A 22822-nucleotide genomic window follows, 5' to 3' on the forward strand; every position below is an offset into this window, starting at 1 on the left:
GTTTTTGTCTTGCAGAATGACAGCATTAGAGCAAGTGGCTTTACAGGGTGGTGGCTTTACAGGGAGACAAACTGCATGACTTAACAGCCCTTTCCGTTTTCAGCTTCCACAGTTCTGTGAAAGTCAAATTGCTTTTGCTGCGACAAGTTGCAGGGGAAGGGAAGGACTTCCCACACTTGGTTGTGTGGCTTTGTCATGCTTTATGCCCACATTCCAGTTCAGCTACTACTACAGGTCCAGCTGGCAGAACCAGTGACTGGGATATTTACCCTGACATCTCCGAGCCCAGTGTGGCCATGGCTCTGCTGCTACAATTGGCTGCTCAGCTAAGCCTGTGATCAGCTGCTCCTGCAAACACAGACATGCCCTTTGCTGAATTTTGCTTTCTCTTGTAAAACAAAGAATCTACAGGATTCCAGAGGAACAAAGCCCAGGGACTGTGGTTGCCAATATAACAGCTAAAGATCCTGATGATGAAGACTCTGCTAGCAGACTTTTCTACAGCATCCAGTCTTCTGACACATATTTCTCCATAAATCCATGTAAGACAAACAAAAACATATCTTCTTATACGCCACCTGCCACACAGCAAAAAATGATTTTGCCTGAGTTTCTCGGTAGGTTTTTAGGGTCAAGTTCTTCCATCAGCTGAACAGGGTTAAATAAGATATCTTAAAGAAAGTAGACCAAAGGTGACTTACTGACAAATACTGACTGATGGCTGGAAGTTGATGATCCCTTGTGTGGAAGCGAGATCAGCTGCCTTCTTTTTAATCTCTGAGGATTTTAATCTCTGTGGTCCTTCTGGGGCTCTTGCAACAGCTGCAAGTAGTTAGACCACAATTTGCTCTCTCCTACCTGAAATCTGCTCTAGCACTGAGATGCACAGCAAATCTGCACCTCAGCTTCATGGCTCTATTTATGCCCCTCCCCAGGCAAGGCCATTAAAAAGAGTTACTTCTCTTGTGCTGTTTATGTTCTCTGGGGTGCACACACCGCTGACCTGAAGATTTTGCTTCTAGGGCTGGCATTCAGTGACTGCTCTGTCCCTCATCTGCTATTGTTTTAGAGCTGCTTATCACAGCTGTAAGAGGTGCTATGCAGCACAGTGCTATGGGGATCAAGATGATCTTTCTGTGCTTTGGATTCCCTATGCCCTTTGGCCATGTGTTGCTACCACCCCCCTCAATTGCACCCCAAAAGGCAGAATATACAAACTGTCCTTCACCTCCTCAGTACTCCGGGAATAGTATTGTGCTCTGCCAGAACAACCTGCTCTTTTTTGGACAGAGGCTTACAGAAGTGAAAAAAAAACAAAACAAAACCCAACAAACCAATAAATTAATTGCATGGCTCACCAGAACACTTGGCAGAAGCTGAGAGCAGATCTGTTGATGTATGAGTAGATTTAGAGGTGCTGAAGGATGCTTGAATGACAACAGCAGAAAGTGAAGCCATTTTACTAGATAGAGAACAAGGCATTAGCAGCTCACTGTCCTTGATGGTCTGCAAGTGCACTCAACTCTGACTTGCACTAGCTCTTTGAGAGTGTAAGGGAAATCTAAGGCCTCTGCTGAGGCCACCACTGGTATATTTTTGAGCAGTGGGTATTTATCCATGAAAGTCTTACACAGAACTTTCAGGCCATTGCGTATTGTTTTAAAAAATAACTAAACCAGCCATGATTTCCACAGAAGAGAAGAATTTTTAGCCTGCCACTTGTCTGCTGAGCTCTCCTGTCCTTCCGCATGCACACCATGAGTTTTGCCATCTCTCTGAGGGTGAGCATCTAACTTCTGCCTGCTTTCTGCCCAGCAACTGGAGTGCTGCAGGTGACCAGGAGAATCGACAGAGATGTCCTTCCCCTGCAGCTCCACCCTAACATCTCAGTGATAGTGCGGGTGGAGGACAGTCCCAGTGGTGGCCACGCCAGTGAAATTGATATCATCATCACTATTGAAGATATCAACGACAACCCACCAGAATGCATTCCATCTACCTTCAGGTATCGAGGCTCTTGTTGCCTGAGTGCCACCTCATTGCCCCAGCCCAGTGACACATCTAGGGCACATCACTTAGGGTCCTCAGACCTACAGCTAGAGGTTCAAGTGGATATTTATCATTAGCCTTTGAAGGTTAGTGTTCACTCTAAGTGCCTTAGGGCACAAAGTTCACTTTTCTGACTTGTGCAAACTGAAATGTGGGCTAAAAATATCTCTGTATGGTCAGATACTGTATTTATCTTTCTCTCAGATACTGAATTCATTAGGATATCAGAGCCATGTGTTTTACAGAATTACTTTTCTGACCCATACAGATCCAGGCTCCTCCATTTTTACTTTATGTTAAACTGTGGGGAATCATTTGCCAGGGAAAGCTTGCCAGGCAGTTCTGGAATTTTATTTTAAAATTCCTAAGCTTCTCTTCTGAGTCTCTTTCTAGTGACCTCCATAGTTTTTGTCTCATGCAGTCTGTAAGGTCTTCAGAGTCCAGATCACCTCTTGTCTTGTGTCCTCTGTGCATAGTAACTTAGTCATGGACTTTTGCTGTGGCTCTGAACTCTCTGAGACCCTTGTGATGATCAGCTGGTTTATGTTTGTAGATGAGGATATGACATTATCTTCATTTTATAGAAATACTGAGGTCAAAACTGAGCAACAGAAATTGTCTGTCTGAAGTGTCTGATGTGCCCTTGCTGCACTTTTTCAGGGTACAGAGCGCTGCATAGTGCAGTTCTCAAAGACTTCAAGTGCACACATGGTAGTTTGTTCTGCAGGTAAAAATCCAGTGCCTCAAGCCAAGACATGTTTCTTTTAAACAGTGAGGGATTCCTGGTTAGTGGGCATCTGTTTAAATTGCTTGCTCATTAGCTAATATAAATGTCTTGCATTTAAATCACGTAGTTTTGTGGACTGGCAGGAAGAGAACTGAATTCTTCAGAGCACTGCTTGGTTACAACATCCATGACAATAACAGAACAGTCTCATTGTTATCCAGTGAGCTCAAACTTTGATCTGAATGAGGAAAAAGTTTTTGGGGGAGAAAATGAGATCAACTAAAGAACTATAGTTCTGCACAAGGAGAAAACCATCAGGTCTTAATGGCATTTAGTTAGTTCTTCAGGTTTTTTTTGTATTTAATCCTTTTGATTAAAAATGAAATCAACACCTTCTGTTCCCAATTCCATCATGTGCATCACAGGGACCCTCACTGCCGACAGCAGGGACAGAAACGGTAGCTTCACAAAGCAGCAGAATGGTCCAGGTATTAGTTAAGGAGAAAAGATGAGTTTCTCTTCAGAAAAACATTATAACACACTGAAGAAATAAGTGTTGTAAAGACGTTTTAAAATACTAATTAGTAATTGAACTAATTACTAATACTAATTAGTAATCTTGAACGTTAAGATCTCACGGCAGCTTCTGAAGTGAAGCGGAGTTCCAAGTTTTAGGTTTGGGTCTGGCTTAATGTTTGTGTCCTGCCCATCACACAGGGCTGCTATCCACCACAGCATATGGTTCAGATTCTAGGTTGCTTCATCAGCTGTTGTCTATTTAGATCTAGGATTTCACTTAGAAAATAAATGGAAGTCAATGTTTTGGCATGTAAATATGAAGAGTTCAAGGGGAGAAGTATAAGGAGCTCTGATGGGAAACATGTTTCTTTTAAACAGGAAAGAGATAAATGAAAATACGACTGCTGGAACATTTCTTCTTGATCTCCAAAATTACTGTAAAGATGTTGATGCTGATGTACCAAACAATCTATTTAATTTCACCAGATTATCTGGTTTTGGAAGCAATAACTTTGCTCTGGAGTCTACTGGGTCCGGAAGACTTGTGGTCAGTCATTTGTGGCTTTATGTTAGATTGTCTCATTTCAGAAAGCAACTTATGAAATATCACTAAGTCATTTCTTACTTTGTTGTCTGCAAAAGAAAAAAGAATTACTGTAATTCATGTCACAGTGGAGTGAGATGGGGAGAATGGCTGTTTTGACTAGATGTGAGCTACGTACCATTTGGTAGGATGCTTTCTACGGATCCTACAGAATTTGGTGAACAGAAAATTGTCTTCTCCCATTTTAAATCAAGGTGCTAGATATGACTGAAAAGAAATATTTGGGTGTGGGAGGATATGAGGCACCAACTTTGATACAGATAAGCATAGAAATCTGGTGTTGTTTCATACCTATTTATTCATGATAGACCATGGAAGACCCTTGCTCATCAGCAAGAATAAGTGAAATACTTCAGAAATCCCAAACATAGTAACTGCTTCCCAGCTTCATTGGTCAGAATTGTAAAACCACTTCGGGTGATAAATATTCACCAAAGTGTGGTGGTATTTGCACTTGCGTGATTTTGTGTCAAAACATGGCTTCCTTATGCTAATAGCTGCTGTAATATTTGCATTTGCCAGAACCCCCACCAGTTGCTGGACAAGTGCGGTGGTGGTTGTTTTGTTGCTTTAAAAAGAACCACAGACAAATACAGAAAAAAGGAGGCATCACAAAAATAGCGAGTACAAAGGCATTCTGCCTAAAAGACAACAGTGCTACAGGAGCAGTAAAATAATTTTGTATGGTTTACTTTGATTTCTAATCTGAAGTATAAAGATTGATAACCATTGTCCTTATCTGCTTCATCTACCAACACAAAAAAAGAGTTTACTCTGCTGCACAGGACATGATTGTTGTCAGCCTTTCGATTACCATGTTTGTGTAACTTAAAGGGCTATCTGAAGTGTCCCATCCCTCCAGGAGTTTCCCTACAGACCATAAACAGTGGATGCCTGTGCTTTAGTGCTGCTGCCACAGAGTTTATGAGGCTCCTGCAGAGAGACAGAGCTCAAGAGATTAGGATTTAAATCTCTGTGTGGGCCACCATTTAGTAGCTACTAGGTTCCTGGATAAACAGTTGTAGCTGAACCTGATGCCTATAATACAGGTCTGCAGGCATGAGCTCAAGGAGTAACTATTGCTATTTAGCAATCACAGATTCTTACTGAGCCAACAAAGGGCACAGTAAATAGCCAGCTCATTAGATACACTTTGAACTAACTAGGTGAAAGGCCAAGACCTTATCCTTTAAACGATACAACTTCCTCCACTTAAGAGGAAGATATTTTGTTGGCAGAAGGAAAGAGTTTTGAATTGCCAAGAGACACCAAAGCGTGAACGTAAGGAAAAAGCCTGACATTCAATCCTGTAATTGATTTATAGCCTATATTACTCCTACAGGGCAATTCTATATAGTCAAGAGGGAGACCACACTTACAGAATGCTGAAAAAATAATTGCCATCATGTGTATTGTGACTTTATGTGTGAAGTGTAAATACAGTTGTGTTTCTTTTTAATTTAGATGACTGGAAGTATTGATTTAGAAAACCCAGCTAATCTAGGAGTTGAAGTTTATTCTTTGACTGTCAGAGTGCGAGATATTGCCTCTCCTAACTATTCAAGCAAGTATCCCTTTTACACTTTTTTGATATTTTCCTGTGCTGTAACAGCATGGAGAGAGGAATACCATATGTATTTTGAATATGCATGAGAAAATTTCACAGCCATACTTAACTATGATTTAATCTTCTGTTATATTTCCAGACATCATTTACATTTACATCAGGATAAAGCCAGTGAATGATTTTTTTCCAGTCTTCGATAGTTTATCATATGAATTTAATGTTCGAGAAACTACTAAAGGTACAGTAAGTAGCACCTACATGATAGAAATAGTGTTGTCACATTGACAAATTATTTTTGCTCCAAGTGCATTTTCATTTCTTTGAATAAGGAGAATGCCTCAAAGTTCCACTTTGACTGGGGTCTCACAGTACACCACCTAGTAACCCTAAATAGACAAAACTGGCAAGAACTCCAATTGTACAGATGGAAACTGAGACACAGACAAATTCAGCAATTGCACAAGAAATCTGTGACAGAGCCAGGAACTGAACTCAGATTTCTTGTTTTAGACCGTCTTTCTGCTCTTGCTAAATTAGCCTTTTGGAGGGATCATGATGGTATATAAAAAAAAACAACAACACAGTAGACCATGGCACAGATAAGAGCCTTGTCCCAGGGATGGTGTGAGACTGTCACTCCACTGTCCCTTCAGACCCAGCTCACCTCAGGTGCAGCAGGCGTCCTGGAGGTGGGGTGGGATAGGGATGCTTGGATGAGGAGCACGTGCTCCACCAGCCAGTGCAGCTCCCTGTGTTGGGGACAAGGTCCTTTCCATTCCTACAACAGCCCAGGACCAACTGCTGTAAATGTGGTCTTAAATCTGTTGCAACTGAATTTGAAAAGGTTCATGAGCTTGACTCCCACCTCAGTGCCCTTCCTGTCCCCTGATGAGCCCTGCATTTTAAGAGTTTGTGGGGCAGCACCATGGCATCTTTCCTTCTTGGTAGTCCTCATGTGCCAGATGTGACCATCAACCTACTCTGTGCTGTGCTGCTTGGCATGCAGAGCAGTCGGCACAGGAATGGCATCTTCCCCAGCTTCATCCTCTCCCTCATATGACCTGATGTACTGGCTTTCCTCTGTTTGCTGAGAATAAAATCTGAGGTCTGTCAGATATATGCTGGATAAATTTTGATCCTCATTCTGGACTTCCCAAGGTAACAGAAAAACTGAAGTTGGAAAGGAGGTCTGGAGGTCTCAAGTCCAACTCCTGCTCAAAGTAGGGCTAGCTTCAAAATTAGGTCATGTTGCTCAGGGCCTCATCCAGTCGAGTTTTGAAAATTTCCAACAGTGGAGACATCACAGCCTCTCTAAGCCCTTGCTTCAGCTGAGCAACTTTCATTCCAGATATTTTTTCTTTGTATATAGTTGGAATTTCCCATGTTGCCATCTGTGTCCATTCCCTGTTCTTTCATGGTTCCCTCCTGAGAACAGTGAATCTTGATCTTCTCTGTTCCTGCCTTTTAGGGAGTGGGGTACAGCAACTAAATCCCCCCTTTGCCATCCCTCCTCCGGCCTGCACAACCCCAGCACCACCAGCCTCTCCTCCTGCCTTCTGGGCTCTGCTCCATGCTGTCTTAATGCCCCCCTGGCCTTACTGCAGTTTGATAGTGTCTCTCTTTTACGTGGGGCCCCAAGCAAGTCTCAGGTCTCCAGTTGTGGCTTTATGAGTGCTGAGGAGACAGGAGTGGTCACTTTTCACCATATGCTGGTAACACACTCATTAATGCAGCCCAGCATGTGGTCTCTATTCCCCCAAGGGCACCCTGGTGGCTCATGTTTAACTTGTCCACCTGGGCCTGGGGTTCTGCTTGGTCAGTCCCAGCCTGTGTTGGAGCATGGGCTTGTTTTGGTCCAGGAGCAGGATTTACATTTGTCTGTGCTGAGCTCCGTAAGTCTTGTTGACCTGTTGCTCCAACCTGCCAGGCCCTTCTGAACAGCAGCATGTCCACCACTGCCCCAGCCTGGTATTACTCAGAAACCTATCCCAGTGGCCAACCAACAAGGAAGATGTGCAACTGCATCACATAGCAGGCAGATAACCTAGTATCTGCTTGAACACACCAAGTGATTATGGCCAGCACAGGTGAAGGCAGCTGTGCCTGTGGTCAGCGAATCTGTAGGGCTCTGTGGTGTTTATGTGCTCTGGGGGGACAGGAAAAAGCATGTTTCAATCAGCCCTGCTGTCCTGTCCACATCCTCCTCTCCCTTGTCATGGGCCAAGGAGCAGGCACAAATCTCCAGCCCTAACCCTTAGCAATGTTTTCTTCCTGCCCTGGTCCGGGAGATCCTGCTAAGGGTCTGCAGGCCTGCACAAATCACTCCTGCGTGCCCTGTGGAGAGCCGTCGCTGGTTGCTGAAGAATATGGTGGACAGCTGGTGTGGGGATGCGTGGCCTGGGACGGAGCTGGGGACACTGGGGAGGCTGAGGGTAACCACCTCGCAGGGGAGGTCTGCCTGGCAGAGGGACACTGACAGCACCGGCTCCTGTAAAACAGGAAAACAAGGCTACGGGAGGACCAGGAGACACACAGTGGTCACTCAGCACTCGGGCTGAGCAGACAAAACTTGAGCCCAGCTCAGGTTTTGGGCTGAGCTGACGTTAACAGGGTGCTTGCTATTGCCATACCAAACAGGAACCAAGAATTTGCAGCGGGACTGGAGTTCACAGGGTCAGGAAAGAAAAATAATATGCCAACCCTTCATTTACATTCTCCTTCAGCCTTACTCTGTGCATGTGGCCTATTCACCCCGTATTGCCCCCAGGTCATACGGAGGCATTGAGCACTGAGTCAAGTCTGAATCAAGTCTGCGGAGATGGGTGTGCACAATCCCGATGTAGTTCCCACAGTTTACAGCACTGTCATTTGTAGCTTGCTTCATAAATGCTCCATGCAAAGGTGATTCAAACCACCCTTTAGACACCCCAGAAGGAGGAGCAGCGATTATTTCTGAAGGAGGACAAAGAGTCTTGTTCCTCCAGCTAGTGCTTGGGCTGCTGCAAGGCAGTAATTTGTGTGTCAGTGCAGGGCTCTGGGGTGGTCCTTGCCACCAGAGCACTTCTGCTGTGGTTCTCTACAGACTCTTTGCATTGTGGTATTTATTGCTAGTAGGCAAGCCTATACATGGGGGAGCCATAACACAACATGGTAAACTGGTATTTCTTACAATTATGCTTTACTTCTTTGGGGTGAAAAATACTCTTAAACAAATGTGTAGTTACGGTTTCATCAAGCTTCTGTAGGAACAAGCAGTCTGTACTTCCTTTTCCTCTAGGTTTAAAATGTTAGTGAAATATGGATTTTCTTCCTCTTAGTTGGATCCAGAATTGGAAAAGTGCATGCCAGAGATGCAGACTGGCCGCCCAGTGTCATCACTTATTCCATTGTAGCTGGAGGAGGCACCAGGGATTACACAAATGTATTCTGGATCAGCCCAACTAATGGAGACGTGAAGATTTTGGCTAGATTAGACTATGAAACAACTCAGAAACACCTTTTCACAGTGCAGGCCTCAGACCAAGAGAAGACTGCAACAGCATCTGTGAGTAAATCCAGTCTACTTATCCCCCTTTATCTACATTTTTCTCTCTTCTTCCTGACAAGGGCAGTAAGACCTTTTGGCAAACCACTTTTGGTCTGTAAAAGGCAAGTTCTGCACAGGACTGTAAATTAGTCAGGTCAAAGAGATGGTGCTTACTGTCTTGATTCGTTTCTTACAAAATGGATTAAAGTAATATTTTTATATTTTTAAATATTTTTTTTCAGTCTTTCTTCCTGATCTTACACATAAGTAAAATTGTTTTCTGTGCCCTAGCCAATTTAAGGTATTCCTTATGGCTACATATGTACCAGAAAACAGAAAAAGGAAAGAGTCTTGAGGCCAAGTAGCACAGCCACAACCATGCCTAGTATTGAGTCTTTTTTGGACTTCATGTAGTGCCCCTATGGTGCTCAAACATATTTATGATTTTATATGTGACCTTTTTTCACTGCAAAATGCTCAACGTAACATGAGAATTGTGTTGCAGTCCATCAGAGTTGTGTTTTTATGGGGTGAGTCAGTGGGGGTTTAGAAAGGCCATTACCAGCATTTCTGTCATACTGGCATGGTCAGTCTATAAGGAGTCTTCCTTCCTTTCATGGATCATACTCTGAATTATTATTAACTATGCTAAGAGGCCTAACTAATGTCTGTGAAGCAATTTGAGACATTTGAAAAGAAGTTTAATGAATGTCTGGTACTATTATTATTTCTCATTCTTACTATGGCACACTTCAGGTAATTCAAATGATCAGCCACATCAGATCGAAATCCCTGTGGTTTTGGAACGTGCTTCAAGTTAAGGAAACTGTTCCAAAAGATTGCCAATCGCAAGAAGTGAAGGTCAAATGATCACAGACATTTTCTGGTAGAATCCAGTGTGGAAGGGAGGGTCATTGCTCTTCAACTGCTGTTGATCAGAAGCGCAAAAGAGGCAAAGTGAAATCATTTCTGAAGTTAATAAAATTCTGCTTCAGCACAGTAGAGGAACTTCAGCTAGCTATTACTCTTTTCTTTCAGGTAACTGTGAATGTTTTAGACGTAAATGATGAAGAACCAGTTTGTTCACCCAATTTCTATTCATCTCAAATCCCAGTCAGTTTAGCAGCTGGGACCAATGTAAATGGCTTCAGGATTCAATGTCAAGATCGCGATTCTGGTCCCAGGTCTTTCCGTTACTTCATTAAAGAAGGTACTGCATCATAGCATGTGAGCTGGGAGCAGTGCAAAAATTCTTAAACACACATGGTTCAATTTGATTTGTAAATAGAGGTCTAGCACAGTTTATGTGCTACTTCTCATGGAGAGCTAATTGTGATCCCCAAGTTTCACATGTCATTATTTTGCTGCTTATCAAAAGAGATGTTTCTATAAGTTGGCTGTGGATTCTGCCACCTAGAATGATGCCCTTGCAAGTTTGGATTGCCTACCACATTAATTAATTGGCAACGAATTGCATAATTGACAAGGACTTTAGTAGAATGAGCTGGAAAGATCTGCATGGTCAAATTTAACTTCCAATTATAGTTGAGTGAATCTTAAGAAACTGTGGTGGTGTCTGTTACTCTCCATGCCTCACCCTTAGGTGATGATAATCAGATGATGGTAAGTAACTGAGCAAACCTGCATGTCCTAATTCCATGCCCTATGCATTAAAACCACATTATAAAAATGTATGCTCAAACCTAATAATCAGCTGCATCTGGAGAACTGTTACACTATGGACTGACATTTAGCTTCACAAAAAAGGAAACACTCTCTCTTGGGGGAATTTCATTTGTTGTTGTTGTTGCTGAGGTTATTGACACACTGCTGAAACTTTAAGTGTGGTTGCTGGCATATTTGGTCTGTACCAACAGTACATTTCCAGAGATCTGGGCATTGCCGAGGAAGCCAGGACCTTGCCCAGTGCACTGTGTATGGGCCCTGTGGAGTGAAGGCTTAGAGGTCTGGCTACACAAATGTGATTTGTGCCATGCAGTGGGCCTTTGAGCCAGAGAGCAGCCCATGGCCCCTTATATGTTGTATGGTGAATGGCCATATGTATGGCCTTCAAGGTCGCCTCAACTCTGGAGCTCTACAGGGCAACAAAAGCAAAAACAAAGTAATTTCTGGTGCTTTTTCCCTGACTTTGAACTCTTTATCGTGGTCTGTCCAAAGCCTAACAACCAGGGCTGGCCTCCCTGCTGCCCAGGCCACTCGCAGATCTCCAGTAACATGAACAGAAAATGAGGAGACTGGGGGCCAGACACATGGAACTCCCTTCTCTGCCCTCCCCCTTGCAGCTGACAGTGCAGATGAAGCCCTGGAGGCAATTAAGACCCCTGAGTCATTAGCTGTCATCTGGGGGATCCATTCAACAAGCTATACAATGGGAGTGTGCTCTGGGCAGAGGGAAGAAGCCATGGAAAGGGCTGGAGGAGCCTCTGGAGATGCTGTGGTGCCCATATGGCCTAAGGGCCACAGCAGGGTCACCCCAGCAGCAGGAGGAATCCTGCAGCACAGAATCACAGAACCACAGAATCAATCTAGGTTGGAAGAGACCTCCAAGATCACCTAGTCCAACCTCTGACCTAACACTAACAAGGCCTCCATTAAACCATATCACTAAGCACCTTAGGGTCCTCACCCTGGCTGCGTGTTGCTGCTGCTGAGTGCGCTCCGGGTTGTAAGAACAGGTAATTCACGTGATGTGAGAGCTTCCTCTGTGTGCCCAATGAGGCAACCTTGTCTCAGCTGTGTCCCCATAGAGGGTCTTATTCCGTATTTTAAACATTTTATGATTGTATTATTTTATGCGATTGTATATGTATCAGTAAGATTGAAGAGCCATTCTTGTGAATGATATTCCCCACATAGGTGTAAAATGATTCATAAAAAGTTGTCAACAGAAACTGCTCTTTTTGTTTGCTTTGTGCATTTATTTTAATGTGGGATTGTTTTTCACTTTTCTTCCTTTTTTGTTGTTTTCATTTATTTATTTATTCATTGTTATCACTTGCAGGCAATGTGAACAATCATTTCACCTTTTCACCAAGTGCTGGCTCCAAACACATCTCGGCTGATTCTTGCATCTAGGTTTAACTATGAGAGCGGACGTGATAAAAGGCTGATTTACAGGCTGCGCGTCTGTATAACAGATGACAATTTACTGTCTGCCAGGGACAAAGCTGCACACCTAGTTAAAACTGGTACAGTGTCTTAAGCATCAGGGGTTATCCCAAACCCCAACCAACTGCCATTACCACCACGGTAAGTTCACTGAAATTTATGCTCAATTCTGCGGTTCTTTTTATGGGCTAATCGCCGTGGAAATGAAGAAAAGAGGGTAGATATATGCAAAAGGAAAGCAAAGACCAACAGTGGGTCCAGTTTGGGAAGTGTGAGCCTTGTGTTCTTACATTGAAGCCACTGGTTGCTGATACGCTTGGTGTCAGGAAGGATTCTTGGTAAAGGTTGTAACATCTGTTTTGTATTTTAGTTTCTAAAATGAAAAGGGTGAATATCCAAGGACCAGGCACTCTGCCATTACCATGTACCGGAAAGTTCAGGATTTTGGCAGCTTTATTAATAAGGAAAATGTAGGGGGTTAACCTTTGCCTGGAACCTTAAATTACTTCATGCATTTTGCTCAGCCTTTTTTTCTTTTATGTCTTTATTTATTTATTTTTGCTTTTCACTACTCCATTGTCCTTGCACTTCTGTTTGCTTCTTTTGCAGTGGGATGAATTACTCTGTGCCTAACAAAGTCAAAATAGGTGATAACAGTGACAACAAGAAATCGTTATCATTTACAAGGGCCATTTTTCCATCCCTTGGTCACCCTCATGTAAAAGTTCAAGCTGCCTGTCAGGAACTGAAGCAGTTGTGCACATCCTGAGCATGTTCTGAGTTCTCAGCGGGTTTCAAACAGGCAAGGCCAGATGGGTGGGATGGGTATTTCCTGAGCTCCCTATCCACATGGTGGTCCATAGCTGAGCGGGGGAAGCCTGCAAAGCTTTTGGCAGCCAGTCTGGGACCTGGCCTCGCACCCTGGTCAGCCTGTGTAGCTGTGCACCTGCATCCCAGTGATACAGCCAGCTCCTTGGCACGTCTATCCCAGGCAAGCTCTGGCTCAATGGTTTTGCTCTGGAGCCAGTTTCCTTCAGGGTAGTGCAGGACACGAGCAGAGCTTTGCTTTCCTCCTGCCTGCTGAAGCAGCGCAGCCTGTTGGGTGCAGAACAGCCTGCCTCCATCCTTGTGCTGATCACTGCCTTCATCTCTCTGTGTAATCATCTCTCCATCATCCATAGTCATACATTTTCTGCCCTGCCTGCAGATGGCATTAGCCTTTTTCCACTGCATGCAGGAATGAAATATTAGGACACTGAAGGGGTAAAGAGTTATTTATTGTAAAACTGCCCAAAGGTGCCAGGGTAGGCCAGTAACTGAGCCAGAGCAGGGGATCCTCCAAACAGCACGTGCAAGTCTGGACGCTTTGCTATGAAAGTGCTTAAATCCAGACTGCAGACTGATTATAACCCCAATTATCATCTAATGCTCTGTTTGGAAGGAATAAATGGCTTTTTTCACAGCCTTCTCCTCCTCCCTACTGATGAAGAAATGAAAAGTTAAGCTGAATAACGAGACTTATTCCCTGTTCTTTTCCCATGCTTACTACAAACCACAGACACTACAGACCACATACCACAATGTTCAATCTGCCTGCCAGAGATATCAGCTTCCCATTTTCAGACTGTTCTCCAGAAGAGCACTTCCATTTCAGCACCTTCTCCCAATCACTGCTCATTACCTGGTTCAGTGTAGCAACCTGATGACTAGGATGCTGTAATGCTGGTAGTGCAGTGACAGGAAGCCCTGTTCCAAAAGCCACTGTGACTTCAGTCCCTAATGAGGATGGAGTGGTGGTGATCTTTAGATTATTTTAGCCTTTGTGTAAGGATTTCATGTGCCCAGCACAACTGACTGGCAATGGACACTGACAGCTCTTCACTTTAAATGTCTCCTTTTAATAGTGACTGATATTACCCACTTCAGCTACCTTGTCAATTTTTGCAAGGCCTAAATAGTTATTTGAAAAGATGTCCCTAGATGGAAAACAAAACAGATACCCTACTGAATTTCATACACAATGTGATTACAAATGTCTTACAGAAAATTTAATAAAACCTTTGGTAGATGATCAAAATGCATAGAACCACACCATGATTGACCCAAGTAGGGCAAACAATTTCTAATCCATATAAAGACAGTTTCATGACAGGACCCTAAGGAATAAGCTGCTAGTGACCTGCCAGCTCAGAGCTGTGTCTCCTGGCACACAGAAGATGAGGAAGATCACGACTGCTCAGGAAGTGTGGTTTTCCCTTCTGGAGCAAGTCACAGGGCAAAAAAAATAAGTTTCATTTATTTTATACAATAACATAATTCCTCAGGGTTCAACTGCTTTTATGAAGGGGGTCGAATGATCGCTGCAGTGCAGATGACCTACTTCCAGTTTTGCCTTAGGTAACAAGAAACCATTATCTCGGTAATGGCAGTATTCCCTGAACTTCCAAACCCTCCAACAGTGCGCTCGCAGCTTCTCAGGCAATCTGAGGCTTTTCAACCCCACCATGGCATGCCTATTTTAATATTAGACATTGAAACCCATCCTGGAACCAGCTTTTTGCATTTGTGGGTGGGCTCCGTTTCACCTGCCTTTGGTTTCCCAGGATCTCGGTGGCCCATCTCAGCCATCTGAGCTGCCTCGGCAGCCGGTAGTTAGAGAGGTACGTGGGTGAATCACTTCTCCAGCAGACGCTATCTTCCTCTGCCAATCATCTGCAGAGCCCTGGGGCAAGCTTGGGCCAGGTGCCTGGGTGCAGAAGTTCAGTCAGATGAACGGTGCCGTCGGTGTCGGTAACCTTACAAGAATGCAGCGTTGAGAACATTTCCTATCTTGTTTTAAAAGCCTGGCTTTACTCTGGTGACGAAGAAGGAAATCTCTACTCTGACTCGGCGTGGTACGTGCCCTTCATCATCACCCTCGGCGGTCTGCTGCCTCCTGGGACTGCTGGGGTACCTGGGGCTCCTGCTGGCCACGTGGCTCCGCACCTGCTGCCCTCCGGCGCACAAAGCAGACGGCGCTCCTCTGTGAGTCCTCCCGGGTGTCATGCCAGGGAGCCCCTGGCACGGGCAGAGAGAGCTCAGCCTTTTTCATCCATAACAAAATCTGTCCTTTGAATGCTTTATGGTGGTATGCCCTCTGCTGTAGTAAATGCAATTACTGGCTACAGCAATATTTCATGTCAAGAAATGAAGGAAAAATGTCCATGGATTTTTTTTCACGGATTTGCTAATACTTTAGCGTTAGCTAAAGGTCAGAGTGGAATTAACAGTCATGACCTCTAAAGGCAGACTAATCTTGTAAGGCTCTGTTGGAGTTTGTGCCTGACTGTGCTGAGCAAAAAATACAAATGTACCCGATGCCCACTGCAAGGGCACTCCCATTCAGGCAGGTACCACTTGCATATTCCTCCCCTCCAGCCTAGGAGCTCCGAGTTCTTTCCAAATGTTGGCACTAATGCCAAATTCTGTGTTCTGGCAACGCTTTCTGCAGATTTCCTGCAGTGTTACCCAGGCCTGTTGCAAGGCTCTGGCCCATAAAGCCTCATGGCACCTCTAAGTGCTCTTTTTTGGCAAAAGCCATGGAAGCACCTGGGAACAACTCTGGTTCAGTGTGGGAAGAGATCTCTGCTGGGAGTCCGAGTGCCTATAAACTGGCATTTTCACAAAAGCAAGATAAGCAGCTCTGTCAGTAGACTGGGCTTTAAAAAGGATTTCTGTAAATATTCTCAGGATTTGAAGTTAAATTTAGAAATTATAGAAAATGTAAAGAAGTAATATATGACTGTGATTATAATTCAAATGGTGTGTGCAAGGAGTTTAGCAATTTGTGATAAAAATGACAAATGAATCTAGAAGCATATAGCTTGGCCATTGTTATTATTTATTAATAGGGCAAGTGATTCATTGGGAGCAGGCTCTTCCATTAAAAAGCAATTTTTATATTTTCAAATACATTTACAATCTTTCAAATATTTTAAAAAGTATTATCTGAGCATAGCAGATCAAAAAAATTGACCTTCCTCCAAGGATGGAACAAGATGAGAATGTCTGAAATACATTTTTCCAGATTACATAAATCCATAATGCTATCATCAATAAGTCTGTGTCTTTTTACTATCATCCCTTCTTGGAGATATGTTAGCACAATGCTCAGGACTGTTTTCCTGTTTGGGAGCAGTGTTAAATGATGCAGGCATTTAGTGAAAGAAAAGCATAAAACAAACAAATCAAGCAAATCCCAGAACTCAAGGAAACTCATCGTTCTTGCCAAGTGGAAGAGAGTGAAGCATGATACTTTATGTAGGCATAAGCATGACATTTGCTAACTACACCTCTTAATTTATTTTTTTTCATTACAGGATAAATGATCCAGGTGTGTACCTCTTTTCTATATTATAATACCTCTCAACAATGCTGTGTTTACTGTTCTGTGTAAAATTTGTAAATCCATTTCTAGACAAATACATTTGGCCCAGTACAGAAGTACTCTGATCAAACACTGTGGCTGATAATAGGATGCCAGCCTATGAGATGGTCCTTTTGGTCTTCAGATCTATTAACTACTAGGTAAACCCAAGTTCAGAATAGCCTGGTATTCTGGTGTGGATGCTAAAGAATTACAGTATTTTTCACATGCATTTCATATGCTATCTGTTAAAAAAAATCTTATCGCGTCAAAGCCCCTTAAAGAGTCCTCTCCACTCTAATTCCCTGTTCTCTGTTCCCTTTCATTTGCTCCCCTGACTTCATCACAAACACTTTAAGATTTATTTTCAAGTATTGGTGCTTGTAAAGGTGTTTGTATAACTTAGCAGGGGCGTAAGTTACATACACAAAACCAGGTGTTCTTTAAGCAGTCTTCCTTTTAATCCCATTAGCATTCCCCTGACAAGCATGGCATGCCTTTCCCTCGATCAGTATTGCCCAGCTTGAAAAAAAAAAACCAACAACACATGACTAACAAACCCCGACAAAACTAGCTGTTCTCTTGGTTGCCCAATTTGTGACATTTCAGCGTTGGCCAGTTTCCAAAAAAATGGGTGCTTGGTGCTTTCTGAAAACTGGTTCCCAAATGCTGGGCAGCAAAGGCCGGACAGAACAGGTTTCCCATTGATGCTCAGGTTCAGGCCCATCTGCAACATTTCAGAGCATTGCATGCCTGGCCATAAACCCCTTTGGTGGCTTCCTCCAAAGGAAGGACATTAAACAAACCAGCAAGGAGTGAACAAGAAGAAATCATAGCAACTAGTTGGGTATCATCCACAAATCCATGCTGTTGAGATGCCTGTGGCACTGCTGCTGTGTTTGTTTGCGTGTGGGATGAGTTAATAGTGTGGTAAATTCACACATAACCAAACTGTTCTTCAATCTGAATATGACTTGACTGGATCTGCAGCACTTCCCTGTTTTGTCTCCAAATGCATGTGTGAGTGCACAAGCTTAGTAAGTACAAACATTCATGGGAAAAAATCTACATTTGTAATTCAAATATTCCCCAAAGTGAAATTCACTTGCTGGTAGATAGCCAGTCCAAGGCCCCTACAACACCCAAGTCCTCAAAATACGCCTTGAAGAGGTGGTATGTGGTGCACAGACCTGTGCTGGCCAGGTGCCTGGGTGGGGGCATCTCACCCCTGAAGAAAAACTCTGGTTGTGACAGTGTGGAGTGCAGTGGCATGCATAAAAGGAATTATTCACTGAACAGATGTGTGAATAAGTTTAAATAATGAGCACATTTGAATTTCTGTATCAGTTCATATCATTTATGAAGGAAGTTTTGTTTAAGAAACCATTGTTATTTATTCATGACTGAAGGAATAAAACTTTTCAAGGCTCAACTTTTAATTTGTCATTGGCAACTGTGAATCCTCACTCCAAAACACTATGAAGATGTTTGCTTTTCAAATAGTGTTAGGGATCACCCTTTGAAAGAAGTAAGACTCATTTGAGATGTCTGAGAAGCTGAGAACTAAGAATCTCTATTTGTTTGGGGAAAACATGACTTTAATATCTATAGTAATGTCAGAAAAAAAATCTGATTCTTTACAATGTGCATTTTCTTTCTTGTAGGAAAGAAGAAACCTAAGAAAGAAGTGGTTTTGGTGAGTACTGCCGGCCTCAGAGCAAAACAAAAGTTTAGTTTTGACCCCCATCATGTGGTATGATCATAGGTATTTCCATTGTAATAGATTTTTTTTTATTATTATTTTTATTTTTTTTTCCTCCCAGATACCACATCTAGGGGCTCCTTCCTTTTCCATAGCCATAAAGGCATAAAGGCTGCAGTGTGCACTCTCCCTCCCTAAGTTCTTTGGAGAGGGGATTCCCAACCCTCCTCTGGGTGGAGGTGAAGCTCTTGTGGTTTTACACACGTGGGGGTATTTTGCATGTTAGACCTTATTAATTCTCCTTTGAACATCTAGCAGCAACACCCTACACCACAAATGGCCTTTGTTGCCAGTTTTGATTAAACTCAGCCTACAGGAATGCACTATACAGGTCATACAAATCCGCCTCCATCCATGTAGGTCAGCATTTCCAAGTCACTGCTTCTCCTTCTTGCTTAACTAATTCACAGGGTTGTTCCACATTTTGTCTCTCTTCACAGAAAATGACAAGGCTAAACACTGTCTTTGATGGAGAAGCCAGAGACCCAGGTAATAAAAAGCAATTAACAGTGAATATGAATATTTGGCCAGAAACAAACTGGATTAGTTGACTTAAATATGGTTTGACATTTGCTTTTCGTATTTCAGATTTGCTGTTTCCAAGGAGAACAGGAGCTATACTTCACAGATAGTGAAAATCAAGACAGTGCCCTAGTAACATTTCTAATGGTAGAATACACTCACATCCAACGGTCAGATTATTCACTGCTGCTCTGCTAACACTGAGTGTAAGGAGCTGGTACTAGGAGGTGAGAGAGAAGGAGGAATTTGCTCCCAGCCTTCCGCCCTGGTGCTGTCACGGCTACGTGGTTTCACCTCCCCATGCATGGGAAATGGCCAGCGGGTTAATGTAGCTGCAGGTGGGCTGATTCTGTCTCCAAAACCTCTCCCTGGATGCAGGGTGGGTGGGTGAGCTACTGGCACCTGCACAAACCTCCTCCAGGTAGGAACAGCACATCGCTGCTATTTATCTGAGGCTTGAGTATCTCTTGCTGGGGAGGACAGAGAAGACCATTCTGCTTTTAGATACAGTCGCGGTGGCTGAGGGCCCCAGTAATGGAGAGGAAGGGTTGGTAGAATGTGGAACACCCGGTCAAAATAGGTCTTCAACAAATACATCTGAAAATAGGTTCAAAACAATAAGTCTCAAATTATCCAGAAAAAAAAAAAGGCAGGCTTGTTTTGAGGCTTGGATTCATCTAGCCAAATTTCCACCCAAGTGTCTGTACCTCGTGTTTCTTATTAGCTGTCTCTGGGCTGTTAGAGGCTGTGAGCTAATAGGAAACACTAGGCACAGGGACTTCAGTAGAATTTGGGTGAACAAATGGGCCCCTGCTGTGCAATGAAGTTCATCCACAAGGCTGCTTGAGGATGGTTTGGGCCAAGTCCAAGCCACCTGCTATTTATAAAGAGATTCTGGAGGGACGTCCAGAAGTCCCTGCTTTTTGCCTGTGTAACTGGTTTGTTAGATGTTAAACATGGATGTTCTCTAGGCCACTGCAAGAGCTGGGCACCTGGTGGTTCCCTTCCTCAGCAGACCTGACCACACCATGCTTATGGCCAGCTGAGCCCACCAAACTGCCCCCCAGAGCCACAGCACCTGTGTCGTGCCTGCCACAAGCCCTAAGATGTAACACGGCTTGTGGTGTCAGCAGAGGAGCGTGGGCTCCTCAGTCCTCCCTCTCCCATCCATGGCTCATCCCAAACCATAGAGGATCGAGTGCTGGCAGTTCAGAGATGAAATTTGATAATTCATCTGTTGAATACGATTAGGAGGGCTGGTCAGGGACTGCTGCCCAATCTGGGCTGCTTTAACATGCCTGCCTTGTAAGCACTCAGAAAAAATACCACGTGAAGAGATCCAGTTTCATCTTTAATTGTTCAAATTGTGTTCATATGTCAGAAACCATTAATTCTGATACAAAACTAACGTGTAGTAACACGTAACCACTGTTTCTTTCCAGGCCTCAATAGTCTTTTTTGTCTCATATTAATAGCGTTTAATTACAAGCAGTGCCACCACAGCTCCTGATTGTCTGTTTAGCAAGAGACAATAATTTAGACCATGAGGCAATCACACTGGATGGATGGGCATTTTTCCACCTATCTCTGGATAGTGAATGAACTGAAGGAGGAGAGACTTCCTTTGTGTCCAAGTAGAAATCACTCATAAAATCTGAAGAGGGCCAAAAATCTTTGTAGTAAGGAAAGGTAGCAATGTGTGCTAAACAAACCAAACTTAACAACATTTTGTATATCTGAGGGAGGCATATCCATGCACAAACAGAAAATACATTTTATTTCACTGTATTCACAGCAGGCTGGGAGGAAATCAGTTTGTTAAATTGTGACACAATGCGTACAGCTAAAACCCATGGGGAATCCCAGATCTCTGAACCTCGTGTCACCCTAGATGACCTGACGTGGTCTGGAAGACATACACAGCATACTGTGATCCTAGCAGGTTTTGCTATACCAAGTAAGCAACTCCTCTTGAAAAATAGGCACACACATAAACAGTGGCCTTTCCCAGCATAGCCACAGGCACAAATCTGGGGAGAGTAAGTCATAACAACTACGGACTATGTATGGGTTTGTTACACTGACCACAAAACCCACAGCAGTTGTAATTCGGATAGAGGGTTAGGATGATAACAAGGTCCTGTTTTGAATATTCCTATTCTCTGAAGTGCAGAGCCAGTTTTTGTATTAATGGGAAAGCATCCCCGCTGAGTGGCCTCCAGGACTTCCAGGGCACCACACTTCATTGCAGAAATGAAGATTTCCTTCTCAGGGCTACCTTCCCCAACTCATCTGGTTTTCCAGGTTTTTCACATTTTCCTTTTCAGCCTTATCGTGAGGAGAGCTGTCATGTCTTAATCTGCTAAAGTAGTCATGATTTTAATTCCTTGTCTTTTCTCCCTTGCAAGTCACCGGCAAAATCTACGAATTCAATACGTGGTCGGGGGCCCGGAGGTGGAAGAAGGGCAATGAGCCCCTTCAGCCCACTCCGGCCATGCAGGTAACGTCAAGTGCCGCAGACAACGGTGGCCATGACACAGGCAGAGCAGAGGCACCAAGCAAAAAAGAGACTTCAGAGAAGAGGAAAGAGCCAACCGCAGAGACAAAGAGGAAGAACCAACCACAGCTGCCAAGCCCTCAGCAGGGCCATCACAAACACCAGGACAGGATGGGGTGAAAGTACAAAAGCAGAAATAGGAATCTGCAGACGGGGTTACCCTCACCAGCCCCCAAAGGCAGATGCTGACCTCTTCTCCACAATGAATGCTGCATTTTTGTTACACCAGCCTTAAAACTCTCTATCTGTCTCAGCTGCAAAACATCGGGTGGCCACTGCTGTGGACTCAAAGGCAGGATGAAGCTGGACTTATTTTGGCATGTACCGGTAAGATTGGGAGAGAAGGGAAGGTGCAGTGACAACTGGGGCAATGATCATGGTCTAGGAGCTAGGGTAAATGCAGACCTTGCTTCTCCAAGTGCAAAAAACAGACTCTGGATGTTGCAGAGGAATGCTCACTTCTTGAGAAGGGGTGGACATAAAAGGGCAGGAAGAAAAAATGAAAGCACTGTCATGGACAGAAGCACCTGCTGCTCCCTGGGCTGTAGCTGCTGGCACCTCCCCTTGGAAGAGCTCTCTGCCCCCAGGCTGTCATGGCCAGGTCCTCTTCAGGGAGGGCAGCACACACACGGACCTGCTGAGTGGGCCAGGAGCGCAGCTGCATGGAGTGTGCGGCTGATTGCTTCTCCTGTCCTGCTGAGTCTGAACAGCAGAAGGGGTGAAAAGCAGATTAGAGTGAAAAGTTTGCTGGTAACAGCTAAAATATTTTCTTTTCATTCAGTATTTTATTTCATCCCTTCCTCCCCATCCTGTCTTGCTGTAGGAAAGAACAGAGCTTGAAAGCAGTTTGGAGTGGAGACAACCCACAACTTGTCATGTATCTCAGGCTGTCATGTCAACGTTTTAGATTATTTATGCATCTTTTGTAACACTAGTGGCATTCAATATCTTCACCTTTGGTATTTCCTCTGGCATATTCAGAGTTTTACAGAATCAAGTGGAACACACTCAAAAGAATAATTACAGCAAACACATGTGGTGAAATCATCTTTTCCAAGTGTGATCAGTATACTGTAAGTGCTGTCTAAGAACCTGATATAAAACAAGCAAACTCTGCAAGATTTCAGAAAATTATTTTATTTGTAAGAAATTAATTATAAATGATGACTTAATACTCAGTGGCTTGGCTTCTTTTCTTTCTGATGAGGAAAAGGTGTTTTGGCATCAAGGGACTGATCTCAGCTAGGTGGCAAAAGAAATACTTGGTTTAAATTCAGCAAGGACAGTAAGTTAAGATTCTGTCACGCATATTGTTTTTTGTCCTACAACAGAGGACCCTGGGTGGGGAGGCCCAGGGTAATTTCACTGAGGATCCTACACTTACAAAACCACTCTTCACAGTGCTGCAACCCTTGTCTGCAGCCTAAAGGAGTGGTTTGGTCGGGAACAGCCTTC

General features: G+C 43.7%; 1 protein-coding gene across 1 annotated transcript in view; it reads left to right on the plus strand.

Moving 5' to 3' along the window:
• The window catches only part of CDHR3 (cadherin related family member 3), a 30514-nt gene extending 9007 nt beyond the window's left edge, over window positions 1–21507 (plus strand). The window contains 18 exon segments of the mRNA XM_040541413.1: window positions 391–542; window positions 1816–2005; window positions 3674–3842; window positions 5364–5463; window positions 5606–5704; window positions 8784–9010; window positions 10031–10202; window positions 12015–12058; window positions 12060–12242; window positions 12245–12262; window positions 14964–14988; window positions 14991–15052; window positions 15054–15145; window positions 16480–16493; window positions 18191–18222; window positions 18729–18777; window positions 21219–21394; window positions 21397–21507. Of these exon segments, the coding sequence (XP_040397347.1) occupies window positions 391–542; window positions 1816–2005; window positions 3674–3842; window positions 5364–5463; window positions 5606–5704; window positions 8784–9010; window positions 10031–10202; window positions 12015–12058; window positions 12060–12242; window positions 12245–12262; window positions 14964–14988; window positions 14991–15052; window positions 15054–15145; window positions 16480–16493; window positions 18191–18222; window positions 18729–18777; window positions 21219–21394; window positions 21397–21507 (1915 nt within the window).
• Window positions 21508–22822: the final 1315 nt, after the last annotated feature.

This window comes from Cygnus olor, chromosome 1 (genome assembly GCF_009769625.2).
Source record: "Cygnus olor isolate bCygOlo1 chromosome 1, bCygOlo1.pri.v2, whole genome shotgun sequence".
In the NCBI taxonomy this organism is placed as follows: Eukaryota; Metazoa; Chordata; class Aves; order Anseriformes; family Anatidae; genus Cygnus; species Cygnus olor.